The following is a 25597-nucleotide window of genomic DNA, read 5'->3' on the forward strand; positions in this document are numbered from 1 at the left end:
AAGGGCCATCCAGTCCAGGGTTACTTTTAACAACAACAACAACAACAACAACAACAACAACAACAACACCACCACCACTCTACCTCCCCAAGAGTGCTCAGGGCGGTTTCCAACATATGCAAAGTATTCAATTGCCAATAGAAGACCATACAACAAGTTCCTTATCCATTCACAACCCCTTTCTGCCAGAGAAATCTTTCCATAACCCCATGTCCATGGGTATATAAAATAGGCATAAAAAAATACTGATAAAAAATCAGTGTTTGCAAAGCCTTGCTAAACAGGCTAATTTTCCTTTTTATGAAGTACAGCTGAAGCATTTTCTGCAAGTCCACTGTAAACTTGATGCTAATGGATTTGTGTAAATGGATGCTGTTTCGAAACGTTTTACTGTTTACTGTCAATTTTTAATGACCCCAACCTTGAGCTAAGGGGACTCCTATTTGAGGTCTAGACCCACAATTTAAGAAGGGGTCTATTCCTGCAATCCCATGACATGCAGGAATACAGCACTCGAGAAAGATGTCCAACTAATTTCCAAAGAAGAGCTCAATCCATACCTCGAGGCAGGCTATTCCATTGCTTTAATTGAACAATTTCAGCATTCAACAACTAAATTAGCTCTCCAGAAAAATGACTTCCTTCTTTGCAGTAAAGCATCATTTCTGCCTCAACAATATGTATTTGCAAGTAATGGACCATAAAGAATCATAAGCAATAAAACTGTCCAATTAAAATTAGAAATCTTTAAATATCAGCTGAGTTAAACATATATGAATTATAAAGTTATAGAACACATTTCATTTTTGTTTTTAAAACAACTAAAATGATACCAGGGATTCAGTAGAACAATCTAATTGTTTAAAATTATCCTCCATGTTCATTAGAGTGAAAAGAACTCTTTACTTTACAAAGCAGCTGATAGCAGGATGGTTTTGAAGATAACAGTTGAAATAAAACATCTACCAGTTCTGTCAATCTTCTATTTAGATCTGTGATGTACATCTTCTAAAGATCTTTTAAACAGAATTATAGTTTTTCTCTTCTGTTTTCTTGCGCCACCAGCATTACTGGTCCATTAAGTTTGTATAAGGATAAAGTTGATTTGGGGAGTTTGTGTGGTTTCCGGGTTGTATGGCCATGTTCTAGCAGCATTTTCTCCTGATGTTTCACCTACATTTGTGGCTGGCCTCTACAGAGGAGCCACTTTGAGTCTCCTTATGGCAAGAAAAAGTGGAATATAAATAAACATCATAATAATAAGAGGGCAGCCACAGATGTGGGTGAAATGTCAGGAGAAAATGCTGCTAAAACACAGCCATACTGCCTGGAAACCACACAACAATCCCAGTGATCCCGGCCATGAAAGTCTTCAACAAAATCAATTTTTATTTTCCATAGTACTGTATTTACAGACTGTTATGCAAACATGCTCCTTTACAAAATATTGATGCTGAATTTTTGCCAGGAGCAGCTCACAGTAATCCAGCAGACACAAATATATAGATGGGAATTTGGTCTGAAGCATCAGAAAATAAAAGCACAGAAGGGATTTCATTAAATGTGTCATGAGCTTTGCTATCTCAGTGGCCTATTTTAAATTGGGTAAGAATGCTTTTTGTCTTGAGAATGAATTGTTCTGTTTAGATTTTAGCCCAAACATTTGGAAAACATTGAGTGTTAGGTTTTTCAGGGGCAAGTCATATTTGACTTGGATGTCTCAACATCACAAAAAAAAGAAAGAAAAGGTCGTAGACACTGGATCTCAAATCATTGTTCACCTCGTAGTTGCATAATACATGCTCCTTTAATCTAGATTTAATCTGTTATATATATATATGTGTGTGTGTGTGTGTGTGTGTGTGTATAGATTTTGTGTTGCAGTGTATATGATTATTTATTGTATTGTTTAATTGTATTGTAATATGTTGTTTTATATTTTGCTATATTGTACTGTTCTGGGCATGGCCCCATGTAAGCCGCCCCGAGTCCCCGTTGGGGAGATGGTGGCGGGATATAAATAAAGTTTTATTATTATTTGCTAAACACTTGCCCTTTTGAATCCTTACGTGTCTTTGTAATTTATGAAAACAGTTCTATGATCCTGTGGCTTGCAATTACAATAAAATAAAAGGGGAAAATCTTAACAGATTGTTGTGACAAAGCACAAGGATGTATCCCTAGTTAATGTTATTGTCTCCCTCACTGTTACTTTAAGTCATGGAAAGATTTAAGATGAGGCTCTGTATCTGAGCCACAGTCCTTAATTTGCAAAATGCAACAAATAAAACTGGCCTACCTTACACAGCTGTCATAAGAACCTCTAGGATGTATATGAAGCCTTTGCAACCTCAAGAGGACACTGTTTTAAGTGTTAAGAATTATAATGCTTCTTTGCAAGAAGTAATTCCATGGATAATCCTTTAACAATACAAGCAAGGAAGTGCTATTTGTTTGCCAGGTTTTGAATCTTCCTTTTAGTGCCAAGAAATGTGCTAATTCCCAGTGTAAATGCTGAATGAGGTTTGCTTTTTCTTACCTTGGAATATTACATTCATATCTATTAGCTGGAATACTGTACTTCTCATAACAGGATATAACTCACACTTCAAAAGCAAAAAAGACCAATCTTATCTGATTCAATGGATGGTAGTTGGTTGGATGGATCATATGACTCAAGATATAATCATGGCAGGTATAAACAGAGCACTTTCTTAATAAGAGAAGTGACTCTGATGGGAAATTACAGCGCCGGATTTACCAGGAAATATCACCTCTTAATACCTCTTTCCTAGAAACACTCACAAAATCAAGTCCTTCCTTCTGGAATGGTAATGGATACAAATAAATGGAATAAATAAAATGAAAGATTGGAAATAAAATTGGTTTGAATAATACCTAGTTTGTATAATGCTTTAATTCTGTGTTACTGTATGGCTGGGGGTTGGACTGAATGGCTCCTGCGGTCTCTTCCAACTCTATGGTTCTGTTTTAACTTGTTTTTAATACTACAATATAATTACTTTTCCAATAAAAACGTTTTTCATATTTAACCCAACTTTCTTATCTGCATGTCTTATTTTTCTAAGGAAAACATGGGTTATACGTAAATAAGAAAGTAACAGCCTATGTTGTGCTTTGCACCAGCAAAACAACACATTAAAATTATGCAGAGGAGAAAACATCTGTATTTATATCATAAAGAAGAGGCAAATAAGGGCGCATGAAATATAAAAATTGCCATTAAAATTGTGGAAGGCAGTGAAGAAGCAGCATGCCTAGGTCAATATTGTCTCTCCAAATTCCTGACAGGGATAAAGCTGTAGCTTTCCTGGACAAAATATTTTGAAGAGTCCACGAATGTTTTCATCATTAGTACAGCCATTCATAACATATGGTGTGGAAGCCTGAGGAATAACTTGAATGTCTATAGTTTTTAACTAGGCATAATGCTGTTTATAGATTATCTTCTGCATTGCAATAATGTCTAGCAATACATTCACTGAATTCACTACATGTAGGTATAGTTCAATATAGTAAAGATAAAGGTTTCCCCTTGACATTAAGTCCAGTGATGTCCGACTCTGGAGGATGGTGCTCGTCTCCATTTCTAAGCCGAAGAGCCATCCATAGACACCTCCAAGATCATGTGGCCAGCATGACTGCATGGAGCGCTGTTACCTTCCCCCCCGGAACTGTACCTATTGATCTACTCACATTTGCATGTTTTCAAACTGCTAGGTTGACAGAAGCGAGGGCTAACAATGGGAGCTCACCTCACTCCCCGGATTCAAACTGCAGACCTTTCAGTCAGCAAGTTCAGCAGTTCAGCTGTTTAACCCGCTGCACCACTGGAGGATCCTATAGTTAATAATAATAACAACAACAACAACAACAACAACAACAACAACAACAACGGGTGCCATGCCAAAAGATCTCAGCCAGCATTTGGAAACAATAGACATTGACAAAATTACGATCTGCCAACTGCAAAAGGCCACGCTACTGGGATCTGCGTGTATCAGCCGAAAATACGTCACACAGTCCTAGACACTTGGGAAGTGTTCGACTTGTGATTTTGTGATACGAAATCCAGCATATCTATCTTGTTTGCTGTGTCATACAATATAATAATAATAATAATAATAATAATAATAATAATAATAATAATAACGACAAACAGAGGCACAACTATGTGGCCCAAATGATTCATTGGAACTTATGCCTCAAGTACCACCTCCCAGCAGCAAAGAACCGGTGGGATCACAAACCTGCAAAAGTATTGGAAAATGAGCACGCAAAGATACTGTGGGACTTCCGAATCCAGACTGACAAAGTTCTGGAACACAACACACCAGACATCACAGTTGTGGAAAAGAAAAAGGTTTGGATCATTGATGTTGCCATCCCAGGTGACAGTCGCATTGACGAAAAACAACAGGAAAAACTCAGCCGCTATCAGGACCTCAAGATTGAACTTCAAAGACTCTGGCAGAAACCAGTGCAGGTGGTCCCGGTGGTGTTCGGCACTTTGGGTGCTGTACCAAAAGATCTCAGCCGGCATTTGGAAACAATAGACATTGACAAAATTACGATCTGCCAACTGCAAAAGGCCACCCTGCTGGGATCTGCGCGCATCATCCAAAAATACATCACACAATCCTAGACACTTGGGAAGTGTTCGACTTGTGATTTTGTGATACGAAATCCAGCATATCTATCTTGTTTGCTGTGTCATAATAAAATAATAATAATGACCATACAAAATGAGGTAATGATACAGGACTGCAAATCTATATCCATTTACCCAGGAGTAAACCCTTCTGAGTTCAGCTGGACTCTCTTCTAGATAAACATGTATAGAATTATACTGAGAATATGTGGGCGATTTTACAAATGTAGTGTGTATATGATGGAATGATGATGAGATGATAATAATTTGTAAATAATAATCCTGATGATGATGTAGTGGTTCCAGAATTACTTCAGCATGTATTAAAATTAAACAAGCCAGTAGCCTAAAAGGACCCTTTAAAATTGTTATGTGTCTTCTAGTTGACTCTGACTCTATCCTAAGGCTTTCTAGGCAAGACTAATTCAACAGTTTGCATTTGCATTCCTCCAAGGCTGAGAGTGTATAACTTGCCAAAGGATATCCAGTGAGTTTTGATGTCTGAGTGGGCATTCAAGCTTTTGTAGAATCCTAGGCTGGAACTGCATTATATTGTCAGTGTAGACCCATATAATGCAGTTTAGCTGCAATGAACTGCATTGTGTGGGTCTACACTGACAACTTAATGCAGTTCTAGCCCTAGTTTGATATTCAAACCACTATATCATACTGCTGTCATTAAACAACTACATTTTTATAAATGTGCATGTTTAAGATTTATAAATGTTTCTGTGCTCAGGTTTAAAAAAAAATTCAGTTGTAACACAGCTATCATAAAAAATATATTATACCATCAAATCACACATTGTATAGAAGATTTGTGTTTTGATCTTCCCGTTGGAAAAAAAAGCTTATGGTTTCCTTGTGGAAAAGGCTAGTCCCTACAAAATTAAGGCATTTAACTCGTGCAGTGTTCTTTTTCTCCAGCAAAACTCCAGTGATGCCTTAAGGTCCTTCCAGGTAGAGTGCTCCTACTCTGTTTCCCCCAAAATAAGACCTACCCTAAAAATAAGACCTATCATGATTTTTCAGCATTTCTGAGGATGCTGGAAATATAGGCCCTATTTCAAAAATAAGCTCTAGATATAGTTCATTTAAAAACTCAATTTGTAAAAATACCTGCCCCTGAAAACAAGCCCTAATGCATCTTTTGGAGAAAAAATTAATATATGACCCTGTCCTATTTTGGGGAAAACAGGGTGGTGCTTGCAATTAAAAGACAGCTTATTTCTTATTTTCCTTAGTACAGTTTCTCTAATAAGAAGGAAGATGAAAGAAACAATGGGAAAACTCAGCAGGGCTTGCTAAAGAGATCACAATCTGGACCTTCTATAATTTTTCATGAGTTGACCTTCCTCAAGTGGAGCTTAAAATTAGATTTAACATAAGAATATTAAACTGCCTTGTGCATGAAAAATTATGGGAGGTCCAGTCAGTCAGCAAGTTCAGCAGCTCAGTGGTTTAACCCAATGCGCCACCAGGGGTTTCCTGGTGGTACAACAGGTTAAACCTAAGAAAGTCCTATGAAATTAATGGGGTCATTGTAAATTGATAGGCAACTTGAAGGCACATATACATCCTTACAAAGTTAACTAAAGGTTTACCAACTTTCAAAAAAACTGTGGGCACCAAATGCAGGTCCTTTGTGTCCTGTTTCCACTGTTAAACAACAACAATAGTTATTTATACTCTACTTTTCTCTTTCAATTGAGATCCAAAATGTGTGTTTTAAAGAAAAGATACAAAAAATGCAACATCCTTGAAAGAGTAAAGGATATTCAATATGGAAAAAAGTATTGAGAAAAAAAGCAAAATATTACATTATGTTGACCAATTAGGGTGGGGAAAAGGAGTTGTGTAACCCACCACTGTTGATGTCACAAGCAGCATATTGAATTGTATTACTTGAGCAGTCACATTCCATATAGATGTTGCAAAAGCAATGGATGACCATCTGGGAGATGAAATACCGCAGCACACTAAGCTTCAGGACAACTTAATACTCTCACAAAAGATCAAATGTCTTCAGAGAAAATGTATGCTCTAGAAGTAGAAAATAACAGTATGTTGGTTGTTCTTGCTTGAGTCTAAAGTCTCCTACTTAACTAACCATATTTTTATTGGGTTATTTCTTCTGCAATAGCTCAGGGCAGACATCAAAACAATGAAACAAATGTACATTGAAGTTTCTGCCAATGAGTATATTTTGCTTAATCATGTCTAGTCTTTCTTTGTTTAATGCTGTTGAAATTCTAGTTGGCCATCTGTTTCCACATTAATTCTGTTTTCTAAATTTGGAAACTAATAACTTCCAGATATTTCTGTAAAATATGATAAACACATATTTCCTATATAAATCAAACTATTTTACTTATAGTACAACTCGCATATCCATGAAGGATACATTCCTAGATTTCACAGTGATGTGTGAAATTGTGGATAACAGAGAACCTATTATTTTCAATGGGATACATGATGGAGGTACTGAGAAATGGGTGCCACTTGTATAGGAGGCCTAAATGAATAACCGAGTGAGTGAAAACCATGGATAAGTGAAACCGTGTATGCTGGTTCCATGGATATGGAAGTCACACTATGTTTTTCTCTTTAAAGAATTTTTATTAAGTTTTCTTATACATGTATTAAAATATCAAAGAAAAAATAAAATAAAAAGAAAAAAGTTCTATGCGTTTTTTGGGAAGGTATCTGGGATAGGGAAAAAAAGTAAAAGTAAAGGTAACCCGCTATGTCCTGGGGAGGGAGGGCCCAGGGTACGGGGGATGGTAAAGTGGGAAAAGGGGGGAGGGCTACTAAAAGTCTCTTGGTTAGCTTCCGATCTTCCTCCTCATGGTCTATAGTTTATTGTCATTTCCTTTATATCTTCTCTTTCTCCTTTTCTTTCCTCACATAATCAGATGGTCTTTCTTATTTGCAATAGTCTCTCTATATAATCAATTTCTTTTTTTTCTGTTTTAAATATTCTTTCACTAAAGTCCAATCTGTTTCTATTCTTGCCGGTCCTTGATGTCTTGATAGTATACTGGTTAATTCAACCATATTTCTCACCTCCATTATCTTCACTTCCTATTGTTGGAGAGTTGGTGTTTCCTTTAACCTCCATTTTCTTGTGTAGACTATTCTCGCTGCCGTTATTAAGTACACCATTAATATTTTGAATATAAGACATACTATGTTTGTCACACATTTTCTGCAAAACTTCATCTGTGATGTCTGGAGATGCATGAAGACCAAAGTGTGGAACCTTTACCAGAGTCATTCAACAGTCAATGATAAGAGAATGTTGGAGTAGTTGGCCAGAACAAATGGAAAGCTCATGGATTGCAATACACCAACAGCAACATTTGGAACACAGTGGGCAAATTGCATAGCCAAAAGATACAGAACCCATGACTTTCAATCTTTCACTCGGAGACCATGATCTAGGATTATGGTGTGAAATGCTGTTTTCATCTAGCTATGAATGAGACAAGCAAGAATGAAAATTTCAAAAAATTTCTCCTCAGATTATAACAGCGCTTTTGGGAAAGAGTGTTTTTTAGACATCTTTCATCATTTTAAGAGATTTTTTTTTCAATTTCATAAAGGAACTTTGCACAGAAATTGTGTTTTTTAAGAAAATATTACTTTTTTGCAAAATATACAATGTGGTATTGTCAAGAGTCAGACGCCAGTTAACATACAAAACAGAGTTTATTCCGAAGATAAGCCAGAAAATAACATAAACTCAGGAAATATCCTTGAAACACTTCACTTTTCAGTGTTTCGAGAGTAGACTGGACAGTAATAACTCAAAAACAAGCCACGCTACTTTCCCATGCTGGCATTCAATAAAAACCTAAATAACGCTTCAATTCAGCTTTGGAAAACAAATAGAGTTAATTGCTGGAAAATAAACAAACTAGAAAAGCAATAAAACTGCTTCCACAGTGCAGATAAGCCGAAAGCCTCAAAGGGATGATGAATAGCCGTCGTCAGAGGAATCCAAGGTCAGGTCAGGAGGCAGCAGAAATTCCGAAAGACAAACCAATAGTCAGAAGCCGGGAGTAGCCGTCAGTTAGAGGGTGTAGACAGAAGCCAGGTCAAATTCAATCCAAAGTCCGAAGAGGGTGCAGTCATCCAAAACAGGTCCACGATAAGACACAGCGAGAGCCAAGCTAGGTGATATCAGCAGATTCAAATCATAGTCCAAGTCCAGTCTTCATGGAAACACAGAGATCCCAATGGCGCCTCAGCAACACCTTGCCACACGCAAAGTGCAGTGGCCAAACATTCCCATTTTATTCCCCTTCCTCCTGGGTGACCAAACACTCACACCCAAACACCAGGTGTCCCAAATCTACTCAGAGTCTGAACTCCACACAGCTAGAGCTCGTGGACCTGGAGTACCTAGCAATTCGTCGGAGTCCCAATCATCCTGCCCACACTTAGCCCCATGAACACTTAAAGAACCATCCTCCCTTCTCCAAGCATCCCAATTGGGATCAGCTCCTGCAGAAACCCCAGGTTCAGAAGTATCCATAGGCCCCAAATCCCCAGACATCTCCGGTGGCTGTGCCCATTCAGTGCCTGCTTCCCCAACCACCACCTGTTCCTCAGCATCCATCTCCCCATCTGAATCTTCCTCAGAAGATCCCCCATATAGCTCTCTAAGTCGCTTCCTGCGCAACGCCTCCAGTGAACCCTCATCACGAGGGTTTTTTCTTCCTCTTCGAATTCCATCACCATCAACCATAATCCTCGAAGGCGCAGTCACAACACTATCCCTCCCCGCAAAGGCCCCACCCACTGGAATTAATGTGGGATCCGAGACCTCTGTAATTACTGAGGGCCTGTTACATGATGTGTCCAGTTTCAGTAAAGACCGGTGAAACACCGGATGAACCTTCAGCGTGGAAGGCAATCGCAATCGAAACGCCACAGGAGAGACCTTAGTAACAATGGGCAAAGGACCTAAGTACCGAGCCCCAAATTTCCCCGCATGCGTCCTGATATGCTTAGCAGACAACCACACCATGTCCCCTTCTTTCAATTCCACTCCAGGCTGACGATGTTTGTCAGCTTGTGACTTTTGCGTTGCTTTAGCTTCCACCAGAAGCTTCCTCGCAACGTCTTGCAAGGCCTTGAGTTCACTGGAATGATACACTGGATCCGGCGACACAGTATTTTGCGCAGGCGCTACTACTCCACGTGGATGGCAACCATACATGATTTCAAAAGGCGAGTATTGGCTAGCGCTATGTGTCGCCGCGTTATACGCAAACTCTGCCACCAGTACCCATTGAACCCAATCCCCAGCTTGCTGCAAACAAAAACAGCGCAGATACTGTTCTAACAGACTGTTCACCCGTTCAGACTGCCCATCAGTCTGCGGATGGAATGCAGTAGAGACGTTCAGTTTAGTTCCAAGCTGCGCATGGAACTGTTTCCAAAATTGTGAAACAAACTGCGGCGCTCTGTCCGAAACAATAACCTCTGGAGCCCCGTGCAGACGGAAAATATGGCGCACAAATAATTTGGCCAACGTTGTAGCCGCCGGTACTTTAGAGCATGGGATAAAATGAGCCATCTTGGAAAACAAATCAACCACCACCCAAATACAAGTGTAGCCACCCACTCTAGGCAAATCAGTAATGAAGTCCATGGAAATAATCTGCCAGGGCTTTTCAGGGACTGGCAGAGGCGACAATAGACCACAGGGCCTACCTACTGGATGTTTACACTGTAGACAAATAGCACAGCTATCGCAGTATTTTAAAATATCCTGCCTCATCTTGGGCCACCAATAATGACGAGTAATGGCTTGCACAGTCTTAAACCTGCCAAAATGTCCCACAGTTGGCTCATCATGATATGCTTGTATGATTTCCAAGCGTAGTTTACCAGGCGGCACGAAAATCTGCCCATTACGTGATAACACCCCGTCCACATCCTGTAAATTAGGCAGTATAGTTCTCATATCCTGAGAGAGCAATATCAACTGCTCTTGTGTCCACCTATCCTCTTTTTGAGAAGACAAAAATCCTGCCTGTCCTGTACCACATTTAACACTGAAACAGGTAAAATGGTTTGTTCAAGAAGGATTTCAGCAGTTTTGAACTCAGGCTTCCTAGATAAAGCATCAGCCCTCAAGTTCTGCTTCCCCTCTACAAATTGTACCCTGAAGTCGAACCTGGAAAAGAACAATGCCCACCTAATTTGTCTCTGATTCAGTTTCCTTGCAGTTTGCAAATGTTCCAAGTTTTTATGGTCAGATAGGACCACTATCTGATGTTTTGCCCCCTCCAACCAATGCCTCCAAACTTCGAAGGCCACCTTGATCGCTAGCAACTCTTTCTCCCAAATCGTATAATTTTGTTCAAACGCAGTGAGTTGTCTAGAATAGAAACCACAAGGTCTTAATCTACCAGACGGGTCCTTCTGCGAGAGTACTGCTCCCAGGGCATAATTAGAAGCATCTGCCTCAACAATGAATGGTTGGTTCACATTTGGATGTACTAAAATGTTCCCATTCTGAAAACTACATTTCAGTTGTTCAAAAGCCTTCTTGGCCTCCATAGTCCATTCGAACGGACGCTTCTTTTGCAGGAGTTGGGTTAACGGCACTGTCAATTGTGCAAAGTGCGGAATAAACTCCCTATAGTAGTTGGCAAACCCCAAAAACCTTTGTACATCCTTCTTGGATGTTAATTCTTGCCAGGTATTGACAGCGTCCACTTTTCTTGGGTCCATTTTCAGTTCCCTCCCAGATATAACATGTCCCAAAAACTCCACCTCAGACACATGGAAAACACACTTGGAGGCCTTAGCAAATAACCCATTTGCCCTGAGCCTGGACAACACTTGACGCACATGTTCCCCATGTTCGCGAGCGTCTTTCGAAAAAATCAATATATCATCCAAGTAAATCACCACAAATTTGTCTAAAAGGTCCCGGAACACATCATTAATAAATCTTTGAAATACCGCTGGAGCATTACAGAGCCCAAACGGCATTACTAAATTTTCGTAAGCGCTGAAACAGGTGTTAAACGCTGTCTTCCATTCGTCCCCTTCCTTTATACGCACCAAATTATAAGCCCCACGCAGATCTAACTTCGTAAAGATGGAAGCTCCCTGAACCCGAGACAACAACTCAGGGATTAGAGGCAAAGGGTACCTGTCCCGAACAGTGTACTTGTTTAGCACACGGTAGTCGCACACCAGTCTCAAGTCGCCTGTCTTTTTTGCCACAAAAAAGACTGGAGCGGCCGTAGGCGAATTAGAAGGTCTAATGAAACCCTTCTGCAAGTTCTCATCTAAGTATTCTCTTAAAGCCTGTCTTTCAGGTACAGTAAGCGCATACAACCTGCCTGCAGGCAACTTAGCACCTTCCACCAATTTGATCGCACAATCATAAGGCCTATGTGGTGGTAATTTATCCGCTTCCTTTTGGCAGAACACATCCCAGAAGTCCTGATAACAAGATGGAACTCCCTCCATATCCCCACCAACTTCATTTAGTGTTAAACACACCGGCGGGTCCAAACTGATAGTTCTGCGTACCCAATCCACCCGAGGATTGACCTGTGCCAACCAGTCCATGCCTAAAATGACATCATATCTAGGTAATGCAGTGACATCAAAAGTTAACATCCCCTTCTGCCCTTGCACTTGCCAGGTTACACCCGCTGTTTCTTGATTCACCATCCCAGAATGTAACAACCTTCCATCAGCACCCTCCACCCAAGCTGTGACTTTCTTCTTCACAATTGGAATTTTATTCTTCTCCGCAAAGCTTTGGTCTACGTACGAAACTGTAGCCCCTGAATCCAAAAATGCCTGGGTACTAACTGGTCTCTGACCCATTACACACAATTGTATGGCCACAAACACATGCTTATTCCCCCTAGGCAATTGCATCATAGGCCCTAATGCGCTGGATTCATGGCGCATTAGGGCTGCCCTTTTCCCGGCAGCTGAGATGGTTTTAGAGTGCAACCTTGAGCAAAATGCCCCCCATTTCCACAGTACAAACACAACCTTAATCGTCTGCATCTGTCTTTCTCCTCTTGGGACAATTTGCGTTGCATCCCAAGCTGCATGGGTTCTTCCCCAGAGTTCACAGAGGCACTAGCATGATACTCCACTACTGGAGTCCCACGAGTTTTCTTTCTGAACTCCATTCGAGCCTCTATCCTACAAACTTTGGTTACCAGCTCATCCCAATTTTGAGCTGGTTCCACACGAGACAGCTCATCCTGTAAACATTCATTCAACCCAGCAGTAAAAACCAACATAAAAGCATGTTCTCCCCAGTCCAGTTGATGCTTAAGCAAATTAAACTTATTCAAATAATCAATTAAAGACCCTTTACCCTGCTTTAACCGATATAAAGCCCAACCTGCATTTTCCTTTTGAAAAGGATCTCCAAACGTCTCATTTAGAGCTGCCTTAAAGTCCACCAAATTATTCTTAATTGGGCTATTGCCCCTAATTACACTGACTGCCCAACGCCCCGCTGGCCCAGTTAATAAACTTAAAATAAATGCAACTTTGTTAGTGTCTGTAGGAAACGAAAGATCAGATATTTGCAAAAAATATAAGTCCACTTGAGCCAAAAAAGTTGGTAGTTTTTCTCTGGTCCCGTCAAAACGTTCAGGCACAATGACCTGTCCTTTAATCTGCTGTGCCCTCTTTAAGGCTACCAATTCCAATTCCAAAGCGGCCAGCCTGTCGTCCAGCCCAGCCATGTTGACTTGGCTCTCTCTGTTGTTGTTGTTTGGCGTGTGGCAATCTGTCAAGAGTCAGACGCCAGTTAACATACAAAACAAAGTTTATTCCGAAGATAAGCCAGAAAATAACATAAACACAGGAAATATCCTTGAAACACTTCACTTTTCAGTGTTTCGAGAGTAGATTGGACAATAATAGCTCAAAAACGAGCCACGCTAATTTCCCATGCTGGCATTCAATAAAAACCTAAATAACGCTTCAATTCAGCTTTGGAAAACAAATAGAGTTAATTGCTGGAAAATAAACAAACTAGAAAAGCAATAAAGCTGCTTCCACGGTGCAGATAAGCCGAAAGCCTCAAAGGGATGATGAATAGCCGTCGTCAGAAGAATCCAAGGTCAGGTCAGGAGGCAGCAGAAATTCCGAAAGACAAACCAATAGTCAGAAGCCGGGAGTAGCCGTCAGTCAGAGGGTGTAGACAGAAGCCAGGTCAAATTCAATCCAAAGTCCGAAGAGGGTGCAGTCATCCAAAACAGGTCCACGGTAAGACACAGCGAGAGCCAAGCTAGGTGATATCAGCAGATTCAAATCATAGTCCAAGTCCAGTCTTCATGGAAACACAGAGATCCCAATGGCGCCTCAGCAACACCTTGCCACACGCAAAGTGCAGTGGCCAAACATTCCCATTTTATTCCCCTTCCTCCTGGGTGACCAAACACTCACACCCAAACACCAGGTGTCCCAAATCTACTCAGAGTCTGAACTCCACACAGCTAGAGCTCGTGGATCTGGAGTACCTAGCAATTCATCGGAGTCCCAATCATCCTGCCCACACTTAGCCCCATGAACACTTAAAGAACCATCCTCCCTTCTCCAAGCATCCCAATTGGGATCAGCTCCTGCAGAAACCCCAGGTTCAGAAGTATCCATAGGCCCCAAATCCCCAGACATCTCCGGTGGCTGTGCCCATTCAGTGCCCGCTTCCCCAGCCACCACCTGTTCCTCAGCATCCATCTCCCCATCTGAATCTTCCTCAGAAGATCCCCCATATAGCTCTCTAAGTCACTTCCTGCGCAACTCCTCCAGTGAACCCTCATCACGAGGGTTTTTTCTTCCTCTTCGAATTCCATCACCATCAACCATAATCCCCGAAGGCGCAGTCACAACAGGTATCTTCTTGGAAAGCTAGATCACCATAAACTAACTTACGATCTCATAAAGCTGAATGGTACTAATCTTGCACAATGTTCATATTATTGGGGGAAAGCAGAAACATAGCTACACTGTCATGACCATTGTACAAGCAAGAGTGGCTATTGCAGAACAGCCCCACTGCACAATGTCTCCCAATGTGTCCCAATATACAATATTGTTGTGCAACAGGACATCTTATGCAATGGTACTATTGTGCCATCACTGTAGCTTACTAGCACGAATGTGTTTTGTGTTAGTAATATACCTTTGTAATTATAATAGCCTTTAAGGTAGGTTCCTGGCTGATGTTTTGGTACAAAAAAAGTTCTAAAAACATAACCCCAAAGCATTGGCCATGGTGACAAATTTTCAAGTGCAATTAAAAACAACAGACTCAATGTAGGTCCCCATTGTGTTTGGTGGGACTTCCTTTTAGGTGAATGGGTACGGTAATGCAACCTAAGTGCCATATTTCTTTTTAAATACAGCACTGGCTGGCAGATACAGCAATATTGTTTATCAGTCTAGAAAATATAAGAAAGGAAATTGATTTCCTTGTAGAGGTCTCTGAACAAAAAGCAAAGAAGTATGAAGTGACTGCTCTGTGTTTTTGTCACTTGGATTCTTCCCCTGAGCCTTCCCACACTGAATAATTTCCTCTTCCTGCCTCAGACTGATCACCTCTTCCTCTAATTAATTTATTACATATGTATACTTTCATCAGTAGATGGTTTTTCTGTGCCATGATTTTTCAAAGACAGTACTTGCCTAGTTCACCATAACCAGCTCTCAGGCAGAATTTGATACTCAACTACAAAATGAATAGATGCACTTCCGGTAGTGGCGTTAATGGTGGACGCAGCAGAACGCTGAGGCTCCTCAGCGTTCTGACCTCTCCGAGAGCTCAGGTAGAGCCGTGGCTCCCACTCACCAGTGGTAAGAAACCGGTGAGTTGCAAAACCATTGGACTTTCCCAGATAACAAGGGAAAACTGCACCAGTCCCAGCACGGGAAAAGTCCTTGGTGGGCAGAGCAAGGCTGAGGTTCCCTAGCCGAGGCTAGGCTAGAACGCTGTCACTATTTTAAAACTTAAGAAGAGAGAGGGAAGAAATATATCTATAGAAGCAAAGCGAACCTACATTGCAAAAGATAGACTGCGGCACTAAGAAGCGAGAGAGAAGTCTAAGAGAAGGAAGGAAAGAGCACTCTCGGCCCTTGGAGAAAGGAAGAGGAACGCATGGCACAAGAAGAACAATAATATAAAACAAATATTAAAACACTCTAAAGACTCTAAAATACTCTTAAGACAGAGAAGACCACTCTACCCAGGGAGATCGGAAAGACACCTCCAGAGGTGCGCCGGTGCGCCGGTGGGGACACAGCCGGTGGTGGAGAACGAGAGGCGACAGGACGAGGCGTGGTGGAGATCAGGAGAGGAGACGCGCGGGGGGCAGCAACGCACACGACGCAAGCGACGCGCGCCGTAGTGACGTGCGGCGCGACGACGCAGCAACGCGTGGCGTGGAGACGCGCGGAGACGCGGCGCGCTTAACAGCGAGGCGCAGCGGCACGAGACAATATACAAAATACAACCGAGTTGGACCCATCACAGAGTCCTCAGGTGTGTCCAAAAGGAGAACGGGACGAGGATTGTCTAAACAGGCTTTTACAAAGCAACCAAGGGCCAGCCCTGCCAAGGGTCGGAAGAATAGGATCTGAGCTGCTGTTCTGAAGAAGAAGAATGAAAGAGGACTAGCCTGCTGGCCCCATCAAGGTTGGCTTTACAACGCTTAACAGACCCTACTTATATATTTACACTTATACTTATACTTATAGACATATGGTTGTTTTTTTGTTTTTTTGTTTGTTTGTTTGTTTTTGTTTTCTTTCTTTCTCTAATCTGTCTCCATTTTGGTTGCTATAGTCTGGGGTTGGCAACCACTTACAGATGTGTCAGTGTTAGAATTGATTTATAGGAAGTGTCAGTGTTAGAATTGATTCATAGGATGTAATTGGCTATCTACTATTCCCATAGCTTCCAGTAAGCTCGACTCGACTTGACAGCACAGTCCCAGGGTGTATTTAGACAGCACCTACAGCACCAGTTTTAGATCACTTGCAACAGGAACAGGGTCCAAGCAAAGGGGGGCAGAAATTAAATAAACAAATAAAGAATAAGGGCGACCCGCAGACCAGACTAGACCAAAGCAATAAGCAATAAGATAGAGATGAATTCATCCAAAGCTAAGATGGATAAAGATAAGGAGAAACGAGGAACAGCTAGGAAAGACTCGTTACCAGACGATTACAGTATCAAAGATGTTATGTTAGAGATTCTGAAACTACAAACAGAGGTGATTAAGATTCAGGAAAAGCAAGACAAACAATACACCCAGATTAGGGATGAGATGAAGGGAATGAAAGAGGAAATAAAAGAGGAAATCCAAACACTAGTTAAAGAGGAAATAAGACTGATAAAAGAGGACATAGAACTTATTAAACAGGACAATAAGGAAAGATCTAAAGAAAATAAAATAATTAAAACTGATCAAGATAAAACAAGAAAAGATCTAGGCGAAATAGAGAAAACAATAAACGCAATCAAAATTCAACAAGAAATACTTGAGACAAAAGAAAAGGAATTCCAGTTAAGATTTCGTAACTTACAAGAGGCCGAAGATGAAAATTTAAAAGACCAAGTTGTTGAAATCATAACAAATATTACCCAGACAACCAGAGAAATGGTGGAAGGGAATTTAGACAGAATTTATAGAATCCATTCTAACCATTCAAGAAAATTTAACACGCCAAGGGATATTGTGATCCACTTCAGTAAGAAAAGCCTCAGAGACGAGGTCCTCAGAGGTAATGCAAAAGCTCCATCATACTTTAAGGGAAACAAAATCGCCATTCTTAAAGAACTCCCTATGTCTGTCTTAGAAAAGAGGCGTAAATACTTCTTCCTGACAGACGAGCTGAAGAGAAGAAATATAAGATTCAAATGGGAAAGAAGGGAGGGAGTGATGATTACTTGGGAGGGAAATAAACATTGGATAACAAGTGAACCCAAAGCACACGCCTTCTATGAGAAATACCTAAACACAGGATCACATGAGAACAGTAAGAGGGAACAGCAAGGGAAAGAGAAAGAAGGAGAGGAATTAAAAGAGGACAGGACACAAGGAGAAGATGGAGAATGGTCCAGACTAAAAAAAAGACTCAGAGAAAGATCGCCCGAAGACTTATTGGATCTGATGGATCTGGGAAAATGGGATAAGGTTAGGGGGGAGGAGGCAAATAAGAATGATGGCGCGGAGGCTTAAACTGTATTCTAACAATATAAACGGTTTTAACTCACCAAGTAAAAGAAATAAAGTATGGCAACAAATAAAAAAAGGCAAATACGATGTAGCATGTCTCCAAGAAACTCACATAACACACAAGCATGTGTCACACCTAGAACACGATAGACTGGGAAAGACGTATTATTCATCGGGGCCCGAGAAGAAAAAAGGGGTGGTGACCTACGTAAACGAGAAGCTGCCATCAAAAATAGCCTTCAAAGATCACGAGGGCAGAATACTAGGCGTCTCGGTAGAAGTGCATAACAGGATACTCCTGATATGCAACATATATGCGCCGAATGGGTGCAAATTAAAATTTGTAGAAAGTCTCTATCAAAAAATAATCGAACAGGCATACGAGGACCTCATAATAATGGGGGATTTCAATGGGGTGCTCAACGCAGCCCTAGATAAATCCAACTCAGAAGAGAAATCTAAAAGCATTAAGGGTGGTGTATTACCTAGATATTTCCTTAAATTGAAAGAAGACCTAAACTTGCTGGACATCTGGAGACACCTACACGGGAGTGCAAGGGATTATACATTCCTGTCTAACAGACATCTGACCTGGACCCGAATCGATATGATATGGGGAAACAAATCAATAGCAAACAGAATAACTAAATGTAATATACTACCAAGATTAAACTCGGACCATGCTCCCTTGGAGATTACATTAGATAAGGAGGATCCGAGAAGTGGAAAATACAGATGGAGACTAAACGAATCATTATTAAAAGACGAAGAGGATCAGGACAGATATAGGAAATTGCTGATAGAATATTTCAAACTTAATAAGGAGGAAGACACAGCAATAGAATTTATTTGGGACGCCAGCAAAGCTTATATGAGAGGCCTGATAATACAACAAAGTGCTAGGAAGAAGTCTTAACATGAAAGGGAAATACTGCTATAGATTTTGCCTGTGCTACAAATTACAGGTGGACAAAGTGTGGCCTTTCATACTTTGTGGATTGATAAGCATTCACCTCGACTACCCTGTCTGATGGGAATTACAATTCAGCCACATCTGGAAAGCACACTTTGCCTGTCTGCTTTAAATGCATTCACACTGGGGTTTTTTTTTTGTTTTTTTGTGTGTCAGGAGCAACTTGAGAAATTGCAAGTTGTTTCTGCTGTGAGAGAATTGACCATTTGCAAGGACATTGCCCAATGGACGCCCAGATATTTTGATGTTTTTACCCAACCTTCAAGTCATCAGTCCTGCCAGCACAAGAGTTTAACCCACTGAGCCACCGGAGCTCCATTTCACACTGGTTATCTCATGTCTTATTAAAAAGACAATTCATTAAAATAAAATCAGGTTTTCACTTAAACATGTCTTTTTTTCCAACACAACACATACCTTGAATGTTTACCCTGGGAATTGGTGGCTGATTTGCTGATGGTGATCTCCTGTAGAAGAAAAAATAATATGCCATGACATTATTGTTTTATCAGACTGGAGAGCTGCCTTTTAACACAGTCAGAAGCCGTGAACATGGACTGATGAAGCCTCACTTCACATAAATAGCAGATGTGGTTATGTGAGTCCTCTAGATGTCTTTTGCTACTGAATCTGCAAAGTGGCTACTCCACATGTGCATTGGTCTTCATTACATCAGTCAGCTGCTAGTAAATTCCCCTTTTCTTCCATTCACTTCTAAATAGAAGACTGTAATGTTCTGCCTGGAGGAAAACACACAAGAGAATCTAAAGCTGGTGGTGGTTTTCCCTACAAACAGCTTGCCATGCGAAGCCACTGTCAGGCAGATTCAAGTTTTTAAAAGGCCTCCATGTGCCTGTTATAAGCACAAAGCACAATTAGGTGAAGTGGAATTGTACATCATTAAACCATGAGTCAAAAGACTTTATGCACTTGAATACCTATACCAATTTGCAAAATCAAACAGTAGTGACTTCAGTGAATGTGCATGGAATATAAGAGTGCATTAAGACCATGTCATCCTTCCAGGTTGTTCTAATGCAATTCTGAACACCCACAAGAATGAAGAAGAAAAACTAACTGATTATCCCCTGGAAAAGCTAATCTCAAGCAACTTTGTACAGTAGAGTCTCACTTATCCAACATAAACGGGCCAGCAGAACGTTGGATAAGCGAATATGTTGGATAACAAGGAGAGATTAAGAAAAAGCCTATTAAACATCAAAATAGGTTATGATTTTACAAATTAAGCAACAAAACATCATGTTATACAACAAATTTGACAGAAAAAGTAGTTCATTACACATTAATGCTATGTAGCAAATACTGTATTTTTGAATTGAGTACCAAAGTATCACAATGCATTGAAAACATTGACTACAAAAATGCGTTGGATAATCCAGAATGTTGGATAAGTGAGACTATACTGTATTAGTAAGTGTTAGTAAAATGGACAGCAGAAATACTGAGCATAACGAAGGTACTTTTTTGTGTGTCAGGAGCAACCGGAGTTGCTTCTGGAGTGAGAGAATTGGCCGTCTGCGAGGACGTTGCCCAGGGGACGCCCGGATGTTTTGATGTTTTACCATCCTTGTGGGAGGCTTCTCTCATGTCCCTGCATGGAGCTAGAGTTGATAGAGGGAGCTCATCCGCGCTCTTCCCGGGTGATGAACAAATGAAGTTGGGGGTCAGATGATATGAAATTCCTAAGTGTGCCATTATATAGGTAAGCATGTATCTACAGTATATATGTAGTGCAGATATGCATACATATATGGAATATAGGCACATAGTCTCTTGGTTTTCAAAGTGATCACAGCCTTTGAAGAGTGAAGATTTCCTTACAGCTGTGATTTTAATGAAGATCTCTTTAACTAGGCATTGAGGCCTGGGAATAGGGGAAGAGGGAAGGAGAGTGTTCTTTTAACCACTCAGCTGCACACTTCATCTATATTTTGAGATTCTTCGATTTGATTAGATGTTGGAAGACCTTAATTCAGATTTCATTTCTTCCAGTAAACAAAACCATTTTTAGTTTAAATAAAAAGACACATTACAATAACTAACTAGGGAGAAGGGGAACTGGAGCCACTTAACTTTTTGAACTTTGGATAAAACAACAAAATCACATTTTACTGGTAACTCTGAGTTAGCTCTGGACATTTCCTCAGAATAATTTGAACTGCTGGCCTTTTTGATCACTACAACCAGGGGGGAAAGACCCTGAACACACACCAGTCTAGAATACTGTAACAATGCCATTGATGACCCAATTTCAACAAGAACATACAAAAAAGTACTCTGCATAGTTGGCCTACTTGTCTATAAAGGACTCATGTGCTGCTACCTTTATATTTTGCGATATACTGTGTTATCTATATTAAACATAAATTTCAACATATGTGTTAATTGTTGCTCTTTCTGTCATTGATTGGTACAGAGACCGCATTTGCTTCTCCAGTGAGCAAAACTGGTTTACAGGATGTTCAAATAGCTGAAGCAGTTAGGTAAAATTCATGGACAATTTTAAAGCAAAACCACATTCTACAGTGTTTTTTTTAATTATATATGAGTCTCACTTATCCAACACTCACTTATCCAACGTTCTGGATTATCCAACGCATTTTTGAGTCAAAGTTTTCAATACATCATGATATTTTGGTGCTAACTTCATAAATACAGTAATTACTACATAGCATTACTGTGTATTAAACTACTTTTTCTGTCAAATTTGTTGTATAACATGATGTTTTGGTGCTTAATTTGTAAAATCATAACCTAATTTGATGTTTAATAGGCTTTTCCTTAATCTCTCCTTATTATCCAACATATTCGCTTATCCAACGTTCTGCCGGCCCGTTTACATTGGATAAGCAAGACTCTACTGTATATGAAAACATTATTTACAAGTGTAAATTGATGTTGAATCTGCATCAGCAACCATTGCGACCTTTGTCATTGAATACTGACATTTTTACAGCAAATTTCTAGATGAAAAGCTGGTTGGGAATCTTCAATTACTATAATTTCAAAAATCAGCAAGGAGGTGAAGATGTTCCAACCAATGCATGCTAATTCACAGCTAGTTGCTAAGACTGCAGCCTACATGTGAGAACACTGTAGATCATTTCTTCATTTTTTTTAAAGAAGCCACTTACTTGTTTGATGTTCCCTGTAGATTTGTCAGTAGTGTAAAATTGTTTCTTACACTTCTCAGACTTGCCAAAACCTAGGAAGACATGAGACCACTCTGAATATTAAAATAAATACAGATTGAGTACCCCTTACCCAAAATGCTTGGGGTTAGAAGTACTTCCAATTTTTTTCTCCAGATTTTGGAAAACCTATATTTGCATATACGTAGATATATATATTTTTTGGAAGATGGGACTCAAGCCTAATCATGAAATTCATTTATGCTTCATGTCCATCTTATACACTTAACCTGATAATTTTAGAAACAATGTTTGTGTCCATTGAATCATCAGAAAACAAAGGTGCAATTATCTCAGCCACCCATGTGAACAATTTTGGATTTTTAAGCATTTCAGATTTCTGGATAAGGCATGCTCAATCTATACTAATATTCATAATGCTTAACCCTCACCGATTTCCATGAGAGGAAATACATTAACTTTTTCTATTTACTTTTCCTAAACCCCATGATTTAGAAATTTCTAATACATCATTTAAAAAATATTAAAGGTAAGTATAAAACATACTTAATAGGAATAGCTATATGTACATAACAGGTAGCACAGGCTGCTGAACTTAATGCTCATGAGTAATAACTTACAGTTTATCTATCACAAGTCAGCAATGCAGTAAAATTTAGAACAAGATACATGGAAGAGGACTCAGTAGGAAAGGAGAGGATGTGGCTACCCACTGGCCAATGAAAAGGTGACAGCATTGCCATGCTACTGCTATCCTTTATTGAACTAATTGTACTTCAAATCGTATATGATAACTGATTAGTCATGGCACAGATCAGCCTCCTTCAGAGTGAAATATGTTGGCGGTTAGCCATCCCACAAAAGTTCAAACAGTTTTGTAAATGGTATTTATGAAATGTGTACATCATCAGGCACTACCATTATACTTGGTAACCTACTTGTCCATTTGGAACAACACCCCTTTGCAGTGCTAGAACTAGCCTTCTCTAACGCATATGTTGTGCTTATGTTAGAGGCTACAAGGCACTAATGCAAGAAGAGGGATTTCACTGGGCTTCTACAGACTTCTCCCCGCCCTTTCCCTATGAAACTATTGTTTGGTAGTTTCCCAGATTTTGTACATATTGTTCTTTCCATTCTAATAAAAGGTTGGAATTCCTCTCCTACGTCTGGGCAACTGGCAATGAGTGCTTGAAATTTGCTCATATTTACTGGGACCACCCAACCTTGGATTACAGCCTCAAGAATTTATCTAAGAAATGTAATTTGACTTCTGCGTCAAATATGTTCCCCAACCTGAAAGTAATGAATAGAAGAATAATTTGATTTTACAGGGATTTTGGAAACAAGTCTAGTCTCCTTAAAATATTCATGGTGACCAATTGCAGAATGCATTGCAGGAGTAGCACTCCCTCAGAATATGGATTCAGTAGCCAGATCAGTAGATGGGATAAGCCAAAGCATCCTGAAGTCTACTATGCCTTGGAAAGCTAGGGAAGATGTGTGAGGAAATGACAGTTCAGAAAGGCAGATGCAAATAGGGAGGAAGAATCATGAAAACAAGAATCCATAGCCTGGATGGGCCAGAGGAGTAGTGTTAAGGCTTTCAAATGTTAGGTATCACCCCCATCAGCACAACACTTGCTCAATGTCAGAATATTTGGAACATACCTGTGCAAATGGTGTGACTATCAGGTCATCTCCATGCCTAATAAGAAAGAAAAGCAAAAATAATTTCATTTCTTGGGACATATTTTAAATAAGAAGGCATACACAAGACTCATCATCATGAATTTTTAGTTTGTTCTAACATGGGGTGTATCTACATTGTAGAAATAATGCAGCTTGACACCACTTTAACTTCCACAGCTCAATGCTATGGAATTCTGGGATGTGTAGTTTGGTTTGGGGGGGGGTCAGTCCTCTTTGGCAGAGAAGGCTAAAGACCTTGAAAAACTATCCATGATTCTAAAGCATTGAGTCATGGCAGTTAAAGTAATATCAAACTGCATTATTTCCACAGTGTAGATGCATCTTTGGACAATATCACGCTCATACTCATTTTGCACATATAGAGGAAGATTTAATCTGGAGATTTAATACATAATAGTTTAAAATGGCTTAGTCCTGAATGTCAATTTTAGTAGCTACAATAGGGTATTTACGGATGAGCTAGTGCAACACACACACACACACACAGCATTGTAAAACCATCCAAATATCTTGGGTAGTATCCAACACTGGACTGGCAGCAGAACAACTGCAGAATCCAGAAGAAATAGGAAAGTGTGATATTCCTCTCCACAGAACTCTTCTTATGTCTTCAAGAATGATTCCAGATGAAACCTCTGAACCCTGCTTTTAGACATAGTGGCATATTTGCTCTCAGCTGAATCTTAAATATGTTTTGCCAACAAAATTACCTCAAATATGCATTCTATTAAAAAAAAATCAAAAACACAAGCAATGCCTTGCCTTTTGTTTTCCATTAAAAAGACTCAGGAAAAGTATATTAATTTAAATGTGATGTACTTTCTAATAGAGATATAAAGACTACTTGCAATTTCATTCCCCCTTGACAAGGAAGAAAATAGTTAACCACCATGTGATTATTATGAAAAAATACATTTCTATTAAACATTTGGCAAAAAGAAAACCAGCATTTTTACAGTAAAAACAACAATCAGGCAAAACATGCTGCTTTACAGAGGAAATTGGTGAGGGTTTTAGGGGGAGAAGGAGGGGAAATCATTTTTATGCCTCTTTCTTTTTGTCTAAGCAAATCTCCCTCCAAAATATCCCAGCAAAAAAGAATTAAAAATCTTGGAAAAAACCTTGTGAAATCACCAGTGTGGTGAAAACATTAAACATTATTTGCTCCTGTATGCCACATTGAAACAAGTGAAGATTTATTCCCTACTCTCAAGTAAACATGTCTACTAGTGTCTGTTATTGAAGCTGCGGGCAAGTAGAAATAAGAGAGCAGATTGGCGATAGAAAGTATCAATGTTCTATATCTATCTGGTTAACGTGAATAATGTATTAACATCAGCCACAATCTATTGTTTAACACCAAACCCTCAATTTCATAATACAGTATATATAAGACAGTACTGTGATATTGGACTTACTGTTCGCTAGGAAGTGAGGAGTTCCTGGACATGGTCTTTGGTGACAAGTCATAATCGCTGTCTGATCTGTAAAGAAAGGACTCTCTGCGCTGGCTGTGACCTGGAAAATTGGTGTGGAGCACAAGCCCTGAAGAAGAGCTAGCCTGAGGGTCCAACGGGCTACGGCCTGGTGATGGGCCATTTTCCACATCAAAGCTGTGAACAAGAGATTTGTGGATGTTACAGGACACGGCATCTTCAGAATCTTAATCATCGCTTTATTTGATGCAGCCAAACATAAACAAAAACAACATCATCTCTTACTTATCACATTCATAAATAAAATCTTCCATACTTCAAATTGGAAACATATATGTCCATCCGACACATAATCATAACCGTATTTCCTCTACGGCTGTGAT

General features: G+C 39.9%; 1 protein-coding gene across 6 annotated transcripts in view; it reads right to left on the minus strand.

Annotated features, from left to right (window-relative positions):
- pde4b (phosphodiesterase 4B) overlaps window positions 1–25597 on the minus strand; it is a 352571-nt gene that overhangs the window by 53813 nt on the left and 273161 nt on the right. For all 6 annotated transcript variants that reach the window (XM_003226759.4, XM_008119709.3, XM_003226758.4 and 3 more), the window contains 4 exons: window positions 25197–25391; window positions 23737–23773; window positions 22048–22118; window positions 19310–19359 (listed from right to left, as the gene is read on the minus strand). In XM_003226759.4, the coding sequence (XP_003226807.1) occupies window positions 19310–19359; window positions 22048–22118; window positions 23737–23773; window positions 25197–25391 (353 nt within the window). The remainder of the gene's footprint in view (window positions 1–19309; window positions 19360–22047; window positions 22119–23736; window positions 23774–25196; window positions 25392–25597) is intronic.

This window comes from Anolis carolinensis, chromosome 4 (genome assembly GCF_035594765.1).
Source record: "Anolis carolinensis isolate JA03-04 chromosome 4, rAnoCar3.1.pri, whole genome shotgun sequence".
Taxonomy (NCBI): Eukaryota; Metazoa; Chordata; class Lepidosauria; order Squamata; family Dactyloidae; genus Anolis; species Anolis carolinensis.